Source organism: Eubalaena glacialis, chromosome 2 (genome assembly GCF_028564815.1).
Source record: "Eubalaena glacialis isolate mEubGla1 chromosome 2, mEubGla1.1.hap2.+ XY, whole genome shotgun sequence".
NCBI classification, from domain to species: Eukaryota; Metazoa; Chordata; class Mammalia; order Artiodactyla; family Balaenidae; genus Eubalaena; species Eubalaena glacialis.
In genome coordinates, this window is record NC_083717.1 from 112,514,355 (window position 1) to 112,529,242 (window position 14,888).

General features: G+C 33.4%; 1 protein-coding gene across 1 annotated transcript in view; it reads right to left on the reverse strand.

Moving 5' to 3' along the window:
• The window catches only part of SPRED1 (sprouty related EVH1 domain containing 1), a 114,346-nt gene that overhangs the window by 41,657 nt on the left and 57,801 nt on the right, over positions 1-14,888 (reverse strand). Inside the window, exons 3-4 of the mRNA XM_061182263.1 lie at positions 4,079-4,247; positions 1,658-1,707 (exon numbers count right to left, since the gene is read on the reverse strand). Of these exons, the coding sequence (XP_061038246.1) occupies positions 1,658-1,707; positions 4,079-4,247 (219 nt within the window). The remainder of the gene's footprint in view (positions 1-1,657; positions 1,708-4,078; positions 4,248-14,888) is intronic.

A 14,888-nucleotide genomic window follows, 5' to 3' on the forward strand; every position in this document is an offset into this window, starting at 1 on the left:
ATGGATGGTAGCATATCTATGTTTTATTTTTTGAACTTTGCTATATTTCTCAAATTTTCAGAAATAAAAGCCATTTTTATTTTGATTATAAATGTACATAAAACATTTTGCCATGTCCTTTAGGTGATGACTATTTTTACAATAATATGAATAATTGATTATTAATACAAGGTATACATATAAATTTGGGTTCTTTCACTATTATCCTAAAAGTATTAATACTTTAGGAAATTAAAAGTACTAAAAAGAAAGCCATATAGCTCAGAATCCCACAATCCAAAAGTAACAAAATTATTTAACATTTTAGCTGAGTAACAATGGATGACAACACCATATAATTATCTGTTTTTACTACTCAATACACTGCAAGTAAATTAATAATAAAATTTTTAGTGGTCGCATGACAAAGATACCTTAATTAATTCAACCATTTTCATTCCATTTAGATAGCTTATTTTTTATTATGAATATTTCATACACACACACCCCCAAAAATCTGTGTACACAAATTTTTTGTGTATCTCTTATTTCCTTAAATTGATTCACTGGATCAACAAGTATGAATATTTCTTTTTTTTTTTTTTAAAGATTTTTAAAAAAATGTGGACCAATTTTAAAGCCTTTATTGAATTTGTTACAATACTGCTTCTGCTTTATGTTTTGGCTTTTTGGCCACAAGGTATGTGGGATCTTAGCTCCCTGACCAGGGATTGAACCTGAAACACTGGAAGGGGAAGTCTTAACCATTGGACCACCAGGGAAGTCCTGTTTCTATTTTTAAAGCTTTTAAATACATTATTACCAAACTGCTTTCTACAAAGAATCTACCAATCTATATTTTCTCTAGCAGAGCATCAATCTGTCAACCTCATGAAAGACACAGTCTGGGGTAATATTAATTTTTAAATCTTGATAATTTCATAACTAATAAATGTTAATTTATACTACCTGCTGGTTACTAGTGATATAAAACAGAAGGGTGTCCATATGCTTATTAATAACTTGAAATTACTTTTCTACGAATTTTTAATACAAGTACCTTGCCTATGCGGTGGGGTATCTGTGATGGTTAATTTTATCTGTCAACTTGGCTAGGCGATGGTGGTTTGGTCAAACACCAGTCTAACTACTGTGAAGGTAATGTTCATATGTGACTAACATCTAAATCAGTAGACTCAGAGTAAAGGAGATTATCATCCATAAAGTGGGTGGACTCATTCTGGAAAGACTTAAAGAAAAGACTGAGGTCCCCCAAGGAGGAAGGAAGTCTGCCTTGAGACTGCCTTCTGACTCAAGAGCAAAACATCAACTCCTGCCAGAACTTCTGGGATGCCTGCCTACCTGCCTACCCTGTGAATTTCGGACTGGCCAGTTCCCACAGTCACATGAGCCAATTCCTTAAACAAACAAACCGAACAAAACCAAGTCCTCTTTACACATATTAATAAATACATACATATATATGTGTATATATATATATATATATATATATATATATACATACACACATTCTATTGGTTTTGTTTCCCTGTATTTCCTGACAAATACAGTGTCCAGAAATTTCTTAAGAATATATATGACTTTTTTATTTATTAAGGCTAGTGATTTCCTCTACATCCTTTATGTCTAGAAATTCCTTTTAATCCAAACTACTTACTTGTAAGTTGTCTTCTGCTCCTTCAGTTTCATTTTTAAATGCTGGGCATCCTAAGAAAATGGGTAAAAGTTAATTAAGCATAGAATTTTTGTTTTAGATTTTAGTATTGCTGACTCATTGATAATATCACTATGATACTGTAGAAGACTAATCAGAGATCATTCTGGACTGCCTGGCAACCAGTCAGATGTTGGTCACTCATACTTGCCCCTCTGTTAGACAAACAGAGAATAAAGTGATTGTTTTCCTCTTCTACAGGTAAATTTCCAGTTACTTACTTAAAGAGGTGTTTTCTGTGAAAGTACGCTATCTCTGGCAAGCCCTGCCTCTGATTTCTCTGAAATACTGAAACTGCCAGGAAGAGTATATGCACCACACTCTTCTGGTGTTTAGGTGATGCCCACATGATTTATTCAATTTTTCTAAGTACTCTGACCCAGGAAACAGTATTTAGTACCCCCAACTAGGATTTTAGTAGCTTTAGTAAGGAAAAAAAATGAGCCTTAATCCACTGTTGATAGTCAATAGCCAATTGTTGCTATTGACTTTTGTGCACCAATGCCTGTATATAAGTTTTCATGGCGTTCAAGAGTGCCTTTAGTTCCAGTAAATTAATAAGGAAGGATTTACCTTAGCAAAGTATTCTGAGTTTATGCTACCCTTGAGACATAGCTAGCATGGAGATGAAGAGAAAGCTGCCCTATGGAAAGGGTGCATAGTTTATTCTTACTGTCATGGGAGGCTAAGTAAGAAAAATTTAATGGGATTGTTGAAAACCTATACAGTGGCTGATAATAATTATAACCAGTATGTTTTCAAAAATGTTCAAAAACAATGAGACAGGCTGAGTACTGTAGTCTATTCTACCTGGCTAGGTGTTTGTAAGCTTCTCCTTATTAATTTTCTTTTAAAAGGTTAAACCCAATCTATCTGATCCTAGTGAAAGAAGTATGTTCCTATGGGGGTATGAATGTGGGCATAAAAGTATTCAAAACTAAATATTCCAGCAACCATGGATAACGATTTTCTTTTTAAAGCACTGGTTCTTCAACACTAACAAAATATCAGAATTAACTGGGAAACTTTAAAAAAATTATAATGATGCCAGAATACAGTCTCAAACCAATAATGTCAGAATCTCTGAGAGGTGAGGCATTGGGCATCATAAATTTTTTTATTTTTAAGTTTCTTGCAGTGGTTTGAGAACCACAACTACTACTGGAGAATCTGAAGATCCATATTCATCTTGCCCCTCCCTCAATTCATGATATATAATCATTTGACAATTCCTCACCACATTTGAAATGCACAGAACTTAAAAAAAAAAGGAATGCCTCAGCACCACTCCCCAGGCAGTCTGATTCAAGTGGGCTGGAGTGGGGACCAATTATGCTATTTTTCAAAAGGCTCCCAGGTGATTCAAATGTGCAGCGAACAATGAGAACCCTGATATAGGAAGAAGTTATGGGTTCTTGTACTAAAAATGAGTGCTACCATTTCATGGAATTTTTTTCTGAATCAGAAATCAAAGATTGTTTGTTTACCAAATTCTAGTCTTTTAAAGTAGCTAAATACATTATTTAACTTCAGTTTCACACACTTAGCAATACATATTTGTACTAAGCATTTCCATGTTCTTGCCTATGGTTTGTCTCATAATTAGTTTATTTCTTCTGATTTTCCTACTAAAATGCCATCTTCAAAATAAATGAGCCACAATGTTGTCAACACATTTTCATTCAGTTATGTTGTACAAGAAGGTTATTTCTACTAATAGAGATAATGTTTCTTCTCAATACGAAAAACAAATCAAATCTTAGTTATGACTTCTTTGGGGGAAAGAAATGGGTTTTAACGTGATTTCTTTTTGTTTAATTAAGCAGAGGCCAGTCTTAATGTGTAAATATTCTTCCTCCCTTTAAAACCTGCAAGCTTTAGAGTTAATGATCTTAACAGACTGGTAAGATATACAAAGGGATAGATTGGGTTGAGGTCTCTGCCAATCCTTATTCATGAAATCAGATAAAGCAGTAAGGAAGGTTTTGCCATAGAATAACTGGAGTTGACATATATTTGATTATTACAAATTTTCTCTTTATAATTACCAAAACAAGGATATGAGTAACATACTCACGGAGGATTTTCAAAGTTCTACCTGACTGCTGCCCTCTTCTTTGAGCTTTTATTTTAAAACTTTCAAATTATCTGAAGTGTGCTATTGATGGGCTCTTCAAGATAATACATGTAATTGGTATATACTGTGATGTGACAAACATAAAACAGATTAAGGAGCCCATTATTTTATCTTCACCTAGTCAGCTTTCAAAGCCTGATCTCATATCACAAAAGCTGACTTGCTTGAAGTCTCTTCTATTATATATAACTGATAAACAAATTAAGAAAACAGTCAAAATAACCTACCTTGAGAAATATCCTCTATAGCTCTTCGAATGCCTCTATCAAAAGCCCTAGCATCAGCAGGACTTTGAAAGGTAAGGCCAAATTTCTTGTCATCAATCTTCCAGTGGTGAAATGTTGGAGTGACCTTATTGTAAATGAGGTCTTTTTTAAGCATACATTCCAAAACCACCTGCCAAAAGTTAAATGCCAAAATTACTATACATATATCAAATGCATGTAGCTCTTAAATACAAAGGTAGGTGAGAAAAGAGCTGTTATATTTTAATAAAAGCACCCCCACCCCATTAATACAGAGGTCTTGCTACTTAATCTACTCACAAAGTCACTCAATACAGAAATTAAGATGGGATTAAAGAAGATTCTGGGAAGATGGCAGGAGGCACCATCTTCCCACCATTCTGGGAAGATGGCAGGAGGCAATAAACACCAGGAATCTGTCTGCTGTGACTATGATAGAACTCTATAGAGTCTGTTGAAAGCTTGTAACTTCCAGGGAAGACATGGACAGTAAATTGCAGTTAATTTTGTCAATTTCAGGTATTAGCACAGTAGCAGCACCTCCTTCATCCCAACTCCCAGCCATAGGGCAGGGAGCTGTGCACATGCAAATTACAGAAGCCATGGTAGGTAAAAAGGACCTTATCCTCCAAGTATCAGGGATGGGTGCTCTCATCACTAATCGCTGCTTCTGATCACAGAGGTGCAGACAAAAAGGAGGGTAGCCATTTGCCACTGTTGTATCTTCCCTCATTGTTGCAAGTTCCTCTGCATTAGAATGAAGTGACTTCCAAGGTATTTAAAAAGCCAGCTCCCTTTTTTATCTGTCATTTATCACTTTTTCCCATGATGGGAGCCAGACATTGAAGACTAGGACATTCAAAAATAACTACATATACAGGAAGAATCAGAAAGTGACTATGCATATCCAGGGAAAGGCTCAGAAAAGACATGAAAAAACCTTAAATTTACACCTCAGGCTGATCCTTGGCACAGAGACAACCTACAACAATCAAAAAAACGAAAACAAAAACAATAACAAAAATTAGGAAACTCCAGGGAAGGGAATAATCTGATTTCCATATTACCATATTCCAAGTTACCATATTATGATTTAAATGTCCAGTGTTCAACAGAAAACTCCCAAAGCATTCAAAGATTCTCCATATCTTATTTAGTTCTTTGAGCATCTTTACAACAGTTTTTTAATAAGTCTTTGTCTAATGATCTGCCATTGGGTCTTTTTCGGGACATTTTCTGTTGATTTCTTTTTGTTTTTCTCAGTAGGTGATATAGCAAAGTATGACATAAAACAATGTATGAACAAAATGGAAATAACAATAAAGAGATAGAAAATCTAAAAAGAAACTAAAAAATTCTGAAGCTGAAAAGTAAATAACTAAAATGAAAACTTCAACTAGAGGGATTCAAAAGCAGATTTGAGTAGGCACAAAAAATAAACAGTGAACTGGAAGACAGGACAACGGAAATTAGAGTCTGAGGAGCAGAAAGGAAAAAGACTGAAGAAACGCAAACAGAGTCTAAGAGACCTACGGGCAGCATCAAGAGGACCAACATACACATCGTGGGAACTAGAAGAGCAAGAAAGGGGCAGAGAGAATATGTGAAGAAAGAATGCTTGAAAACTCCCCAAATTTTATGAAAGTCATGAACATAAACATCCAAGAGGCTCAACAAACTTTGAATAAGATGAACTCAACAGGCCACACAGAGACACAGAGATTCTTCAAAGTAGCAAGAGAGAAATGAATTGTCACATACGAGGAATCCTCAATAAGAACGTCAGCAGATTTCTCTTCAGAAACTTTGGAGGCTAGAAGATAGTGGATGGACATATTCAAAGTGCTGAAAGAAAAAACTATCAACCAAGAATTCTATATTTGGCAAAAATATCCTTCAAAAGTAACAAAGAAATTAAGCCATTTCCAGATAAACAAAAGCTAAGGGAGTTTGTTTCCACTAGCTCTGCCCTGCAAAAAATGCACAAGGGAGACCTACAAGGTGAAATAAAATGACATAAGAAAGTAACTTGAAGCCATATAAAGAAATAAAGGTAAATACAAGGGCAATTATAAAAGCAATATTTTTAACATTGGTTTGAAACTCCACTTTATGTTTTCTATAAAATTTAAGAGAGACTATTACATTTAAAGAAAACAATGAATTATTAGTGTAAAAGCTAAGTATTGCTGTAACTGTGGTGTATAACTCCAAATATTGTTTTCTACAAAATTTGAGAGACTAATACATTTAAAAGAAGTATTAATTTATGTTTCTGGGCAAACAATGTATAAAGATGTAATTTATCAACAAATGAAAGGGGTGGGGTCAAAGCTGTAAAGAAACAGTTTTTGTATGTTATTGAAGTTAAGCCAGTTGAAATCCCAATTAGAGTGTTATAACTTTAGGATGTTAAATGCAACCTCCATGGTAACCACAAAGAAAATAGCTATAGAATATAAATAAAAAGAAATGAGAAAGGAATTTAAACATTTTGTTACGATCAACTAAACACAAAAGAAGATAGGAATGCAGGAAATGAGGGAGAAAAGGCTATTAGGGACATACAAAAACAGCAAAATGACAGAAGTCTCTCCTCATCAGCAATTACTTTAAATGTAAATGGATTTAACTGTCCAACCAAATGACAGAGATTGGCAGAACAAATAAAAGCACAACCAAAGACACAAACAGGTTGAAAGTGAAAGGATGGAAAAAGACATTCCATGCAAAGAGCAACCAAAAGGGAGCAGGGGTGGCTATACTAATATCAGACAAAATAGACTTTAAATCAAAAAGAACATTATAATAAAAATATTATATATTAATAAACGGTTCAATAGGGCAAAAAGATACAACAATAAACATTTAGGTACCTAGTAACAGAACATCAAGATATATAAAGCAAAAATTGACACAACTGAAGGGAGAAACACAGTTCTACAGTAATAGTTGGAGACGTCAATACCTCACTCACATAATCAACAGAAGAACCAGACAGAATATAAAGAAATAGAGAATTTAACATAGTAAACCAACTAGACCAAACAGACATATACAAAACACTCTACTCAGCAACAGAACACACATTTTTCTGAAGTGCACATGGGATATTTTTCAGGACAGACCATATGTTAGGCCACAAATTAATCTCAATAAAATAAAAAATATGGATATCATACAAAGTATCTTTGGCCACAATAAGATGAAATTAAAAATCAATAACAAAAGGAAAACTGGAAAATTAAAAAAATTTTGGGAATTAACCAACTGATCAAAGAAGAAATCACGAGGGAAATTACAAAATACTTAGAGGGCGAAAACAACACAACATACCAAAACTTATAGCACACAGTGAAAGCAGTACTAAGGGGAAAATGTACAAACACCTGCATTAAAAAAAAAAAGAAAGAAAAATCTTAAATCAACAACATAACTTTCCAATTTAAGGAACTAGAAAAGAAGAACAAACTAAACCCAAACCTAGCAGAAGAAAGGAAATAATAATGATGAGAGCAGAAACAAATTAGAGAACAGAAAAATAATAGAGAAAATCAATGAATCCAAAAGTTGGTTCTTCAAAAAGATTTTAATAAGTCCTTTAGCTAGAAGGACTAAGAAGAAAAAGAGAGAAGACGCAAATTGACACAAATTATAAAAATCAGAAATGAAAGTGGAGACATTACCATCAATTCTACAGAAATAAAAAGCATTATAAGAGAGTACTATGAACAATTGTACACCAACAAGTCAGATAACCTAGATTTAATGGACAAATTACTAGAAACATAAAACAGACCAAGACTAAATCAGAAATAAATAGAAAATATGAATAGATATATAGCTAGTAAGTAGATTGGATCAGTAATTAAATGTCTCTCAATAAAGAAAAACCCTGGACCTGATGGCTTCACCGGTGAATTATATCAAACATTTAAAGAACTAACACCAATACTTCAAACTTTCCCAAAAGACTGAAGGAGTAAACACTTCCTAACTCATTCTATGAGGACAGCATTGTGCTGATACCAAAGCCAAAGACATTACAAGAAAACTATGTATCAATATCCTGTATGAATACTGATGCAAAAAATCCTCAACAAATGAATGCAAAGATGGTTAAACACATGAAAATTGATCAATGTAATATCCTACTTGAACAGAATAAAGGGGAAAAAAAAATCCACATGATCATCTCAATTGATGCAGAAAAAGCATTTAACAAAATTCAACATCTTTTCATGATAAAAATACCTAACAAACAAGAACTAGAAGGAAACTACCTCAACATATTTGACAACAGTGCCAAGACCATTCAGTGGAAGAAAGGAAAGTCTTTTCAACAAATGGTACTGGGAAACTGAACGTGTACAGGCAAAAGAATGAAGTTGGACCCTTACCTAACACCACATGCAATAATTAACTCAAAATGTATCAAGGACCCTAAGAAGACCTAAAACGATAAAACTCCTAGAAGAAAACATAGGACAAAAACTTCATGACAGTGGACTTGGCACTGTTTTCTTGGATATGACACCAAAGGCACAGGTAACAAAAGAAAAAATAATGGTGCACTACTAATCACTTCTTCCCAACTCCACATGCAGTGACGTTATATTGACTGAAAACAGCCATGGTGGAAGTATGTTAAGCTATAAAGCATTTCCTCTCTCCAATCCCCCCGCCCTCCCCCACCAAAAGCTGATTGTTAAATTTTACCAGCCTGTCACTGAATATCTTTGATAGTAAGTCTTGTTATTCTGCAATAAGTAACAAAGAAGGTAACAAAATAATGTCCTGCTTGCTTACAGGCAAAGTGTGTTAGCACTTGGCATTTGACAAAGATTTAACTATCTGTTACAACAACCATTTTGCAATAATAATAATAAAATTCATAATTAAATTAGGTTTTGGAATTCAAGAAGTTAAAATTGGCATTATGGATTACTGCAACATATTTACTGTATTCATAAACAGTGGGAAAGAGATATGTATTTTAGAAAACTGTTAAATTGCAATTATTAAAAAAGAGAAGGACATAAAAAATGGAGTTTGGTCCTACAGTCATTACATGAAAATGTCACTAAATTAATCTTTAATACATGAAAATATTGCTGAATTAGCTCCTCTCTGAAACTTCCCAAAGTTGTTTTCCAACTATTATCTGTTAGATAAATAAAATTTCAACGTGATCTATACTCATCTATACCACTTATTTACAAATGGCCATCTATTTTTTTATAGAGGCTCCCAAAACACATAGAAAAATAAATTTTTAAAATGAGCTTTAAAATACACTGAGGAAATGGTAAGGATAATAAACTAGTTCTTTGACTCATACAAGTACCTATGCAAGAATGTGTTCCACCTAGAAGTCATATAAATACTGAGGTTGCACATCATACACATCATGTTGGTACAAAAACAAAATGCCACCTAATTATGAAGTAGATGTCAATTTATGTCATTAACTTTTATCTAAAAGTAATATTAGGAAATAAAATATATCTTACTATTCATAGTATGTATTTAGTGTACCATAAAAATAACTATCATTTAGGAAAAGGCTACTATGGCAGTAGCTATTCTGAATTTAGGAATAGGTAATGAGAAAGAAAAGTGCAGGTAATCTACTGACATAACCACTCACCATCTTTGTAGATAATTTAAAAACTATGCTTCCTAGAACATTCTGCATCACTCAGCATTTACATAATTATCAAAGCCTCCATATTTAAGGCATAACAATTTCTCATCTAAGTCACACAATATATTAAAAAGTTGTTTTGCTTCTGACTTTAAGTAGCATTTAAAAAATAAATGCATTCTCATCACACTAAGGACAATATAAATCACACCTTTATTAAGTAATAGGGATAACAACTGTCCATCTCAAATTTTTAAAAAAGATCAATGAGGTTAAAAAGGTGTTTAAAAAAAAAGTAGTTAAAAGAATGTCTCAAAAGGCTTCTACCTACCATGTGATCAATACTAAATCTGCATTCCAGAAAAAACAAAAATAATTTTAAGAGCTAGAAGAATTCTTAAAAGTTAGTGAATTATGCTGCCTCCCACTTCCACTGCCTCTTCTCAACTATATCAGAACAATGTGCTCTGACTTTAGTTCACTGCAGTTTTCACTGTATTAATTCTGTATCTTAAGATCACAGTAATATTAACAGTGATAGGCATACAGGAAGCAGATTCAAAGTTTACCATATTTGTGATTGGAATAACTAGCAAACAAACTGTAGAAAATGGCAATTACATTTTTGCCAAGAGATTACAATCAACCAATCCAGCACTGCCAGGTGAATTATTTATGCTGTTGTAAAAATAAGGTACCCTGATAAATTACTTCTGGCCAATAGGGAGTTATATCTATTAATTACCAATAAAGTAAAGTAACAGGTGTTCTACAGGCCTGAAGTGGTTACATCTCTCCCAGAATACATGACCTGCACTCACTCTTAGAACTTTTTTACAAGAAAAGATCTAGTACAAAATGAAATGAATAATTTTAAGTTCTGTTAAGACTACCCTAAAAGCAACTGCCAGAAGCCATTAAAAGTATAACCGTAAAAATAGTCTGTAAACAGTTGTCAAACTTGAAACACATCTCTAGCTAATTCTAATTATTAGTTGACTATACTTCTTTCTGGGGTTAAGGAGTGATGTGAATTTCATCAGACCTCCATAGTAACCATGAAGGACATGTATAAATTAGAGAAAGATAAATTTGAAAGTAGATTAGTGGCCCTGCCCTTACTTCTACCCTAAAGAAGACAGGTGATATATTAAATTAATAAGCAGAAAAGATATTGAGTGTAAATAACAACTGTAAAGTGAATATTAAGTGTAAGAGTGACTCAACAAGAATAACTACAAAAGAATATGCTGCCAAAGTAACTTGACATCAATAACCCCTAATGGATCCACTAAGCACGTGGCTAGTTAACGAAGAAGAAATTAAAGAGTCAGGTTTTAGAATCAGTACTAGAATATTTTGAACTTTTGGATCATCTACAAGTATACTGGGATTAGAAAAGAATCACTATTTATTATAAACTATAAAAAAGTATAATAGAACAAAATTTAACTAGAAAAAGCAACAACAAATTCAAAAGCACTTCAATGTTTTTATACTGACCGCCTCTAAAAGAAAAAACTTCAGACTTTTACATACCAATATACCTGACTAGGTTTGAGTAGAATATAGTCACTGCAAACAGACTGACTGGAACCACCTTTAGGAAGGGGACTATACTGAAGGGAGAATATTAAGGGGTATTTGGTAGAACAGATTTGCATTTTAATATTATAGACGCTAAATAGGTCTAAGTTGCTTAAGACATACAAGTCTTTTCTAGCTAGATAAATACTTTTGGAACCATGAATATTTTAATAAGATCTTGAAGTCTTTTGAGATAGTGGTAACAAAAAGAACGAATATTCTTTGTCTTTCTTCTATAAAGGTTAAATAGATATTATGAAAGAACAAACAAACAGATGCACAGGTGAACTCTGAATTTAAGGAAAGCAAAACTACTATAGCATAAATATATTAAAATCTGATATAGATGAAGGGAGTCAGGGAAGAGAAGTGGTTTCCTTATAGCACCAAGCTAAGAGTTAAAAGAGAAAGGAAAAGAAGAAAGATGGTTAATGAGAATGGATATTCTTCACATGAGTAAAAAATTTCCAAAATAAAATAATTAAGATATGAATAACAGAAGGAACCGGAACAGTACACATACACTTCCCAAGAAGAAAAATGTTATTAAAGCGTAAGAGGAATTTTGGTATAGAAATTAATTAAGCTTGTGGGTTCTACAGCTTAGAATAGCTGGGTCCCATCCACTCTCCTCCACTCATTACCCATCTGACTTGAGAATTAAATAAGGCAATACATACAGAGAACTCAAATAGTGTCTGACAACAGAGTAGATCTTCAATACATACTAGTAGCAATGGTGATTTTGGTCACAAGGTGATGCCACTAGCCCATAATAGTACAGTTGCTATGAAAGCCTGAGAGGTCAGTATTTACTTTTTTGAGTATGGGAGGGGGAGGAGTTTGAATGATAAATAAAGGTACTCAGGACCTCAAAGAGCTTGTGAATAGATTCCGTGAAGCTTAAGTTAATTGATTCTAAAGACAGTGAAAACATAATCTCCAACGCTTTTCCTTCTTCTGAAAGAAATTCTAGGATATATTACAGAGAAAAAAAGTGGGGGAGGGGACACCACAGTCACTAAATAACCAAAACTTCTGAAGATATATTCCAAGTTATTTTGGGAAATATAGAGCAAATTACTGGACTGTTTGCCAGAAGAATTTAAAATAGACCAAGCCAAAAATGGGTATAAGTACATTTCTGTTTCACTAATAACAACTAATAATTTGGGAGAGCAAAGTTAAAAATGTACTTTCAAACTACTATGTAACTTTATTATAGATGCTACCTTACAAGTAGATAATTACATGTTTACAAAAAGTATTATCTAAGATGTAGTAATAGTTGGTAACTAGACAAATTATTTTTGTAACTTTCTGAAATACCTTTGAATCAAGGAAAAAGCATTTCATTTTTGAAATAAAAACTCTATATTCAAGTTAAATTACTTGATAACCAAAATCAGTAATTGGTATCTCAAATAGTTGCCTTGTATTATGAACTTTAGTTTTCTGGATGACATAAAAAACTAGTATCCTTTATAAAGGACACCAGTGCATTCTATGAAATATGAAACTATATTGTTATCAAATAACACATTTTTACTAATTATCTAGTAATAAAAATTTGTGTTCAAAGCTGGATTCTGAGATGAATAAGATTTTAGAAAAAATTTTAAAAGTAACAGAAGGAACAGTGGTAGTGTTTCTTCTCAAATAATAACAGTTCAGCTACCACAAAAGGAAGGGAGGGAGCCAGTATTTTAAAAATATGTCTATGTCATGAAAGAAAGACTGAGGAACTGCTCCAGATTAAAGGAGCATAAGGACACATGACAGCTAAACGCTACATGATCTTGTACTGAGAGAACAAAAATGTTGTAAGAACATTATTGGAACAGGTGGTGAAACTGGAATATGGACTAAAGACTGAAGTACTACATTTATGTTAAATTTCCTAAATAGGATAATTATACTGTGACTACATAATCAAAACTGAAGGCAGAGCAAAGATTTAGAAAGTAATAAAGAGTACAGTGTGGGACTTTCCTGGTGGTCCAGTGGGTAAGACTCTGTGCTCCCAATGCAGGGGGTCCGGGTTCGACCTCTGGTCGGGGAACTAGATCCCACATGCATGCTGCAACTAAGAGTTCACATTCCGCAACTAAGAAGTCTGCATGCTGCAAGTAAGAGTCCACATGCCATAATGAAGGTCCCGCATGCCGCAACTAAGACCCGGCACAGACAAAATAAATAAATAATAAAATAAATATTAAAAAACGAAGAATACAATACAATGTAAGGTTTTATGACCTCAAATTCGAAAATCTAAATAGCAATTTCCTAGAAAAATTATAACTTACCAAAACTGACTGAAAATAGAAAACCATTAGAAACCTGTAACCATTAAAGAAACTGGATCAGTAGAAAATGATAGTGAAAGGCGACAAGATGAGGTAACAGGAGATGAGATACAAAACAGAGGAGGGAACTGTCACAATTAGGATACTGCTCTAACTGCTGGTGGCAAATTCTTAGGCACAGGCAATACGTCCCTGCTTCTTTACTTGGCTCTTTCCCAAGTCCCCACAGGCTGTCAGAACTCTGAATTGCTAGAATAAAACTAAATAAGCTTAAACAATTCTCTTCACCCTCAACTGGGTCTGCATAATTTGGAGAGGGGCCCATACAATTCTGATGGAATCAATCTCAGTGATCTAAGAATTTAACAGTCATGAACCTTTATTAACTGACTTACACAGCAATATCTATGTAACAAAAAAACCATTTAGAAACACAAGAATATCCAAAAACATAATGATAGTTGTAGATCTTCAGCCTTTAAATTGAAGCAAACACACACACAAAAAGGATACATAAGATTTGAATAATTTAGTAAATAAGGTTAAACTTTATAAATTCAAACCTTCATATTACAGTGAATTGAAGTCTTTCAAAAGGTTACGGATGTTGGAACAAGGAAGGGTCTCAAATCAATAATTGAAGTTCCTACCTCAAGAAACTAGAAAAAGGAGAGCAAAATAAACCCAAAGCAAGATGAAGGAAGAAAATATCAAATAATAGAAATCAATAGAAATAGAAATTGAAAATAGATGGGGGGGGAAACTCAATGAAACAAAAAGCTGGTCTAAAAAAAAGCAATAAAATTGATAAATCTCTAGTAAGATTGACAAATTAAAAATGAATACACAAATCACCAATTTTAGGAATGAGACGGGATATTGCTAAAGATCCTTGTAGCCTTTAAAATAGTACTTGAGATACTAAAAACAACTTTACACTCAAATTAGACAGCTTAGAAGAAACGGACCAATTCTTTGAAAACCACATTATAATCAAAACTCAACCAAGATAAAATAGATAAACCTAAATAGTTCTATAACCATTAAAGACGCTGATTTTGTAATTTAAAAGCTCTCAAAAAGAGATCACTCTTGGGAATTCCCTGGCAGTCCAGTGGTTAAGACTCCACACTTTCACTGCCAAGGGCCCGGGTTTGATCCCTGGTCAGGGAACTAAGACTCCACAAGCTGCAGGGCGTGGCCAAAAAAAGAAAAAAAAAAAAAAAGAGAGAGAGAGAGAGAGATATCTCTA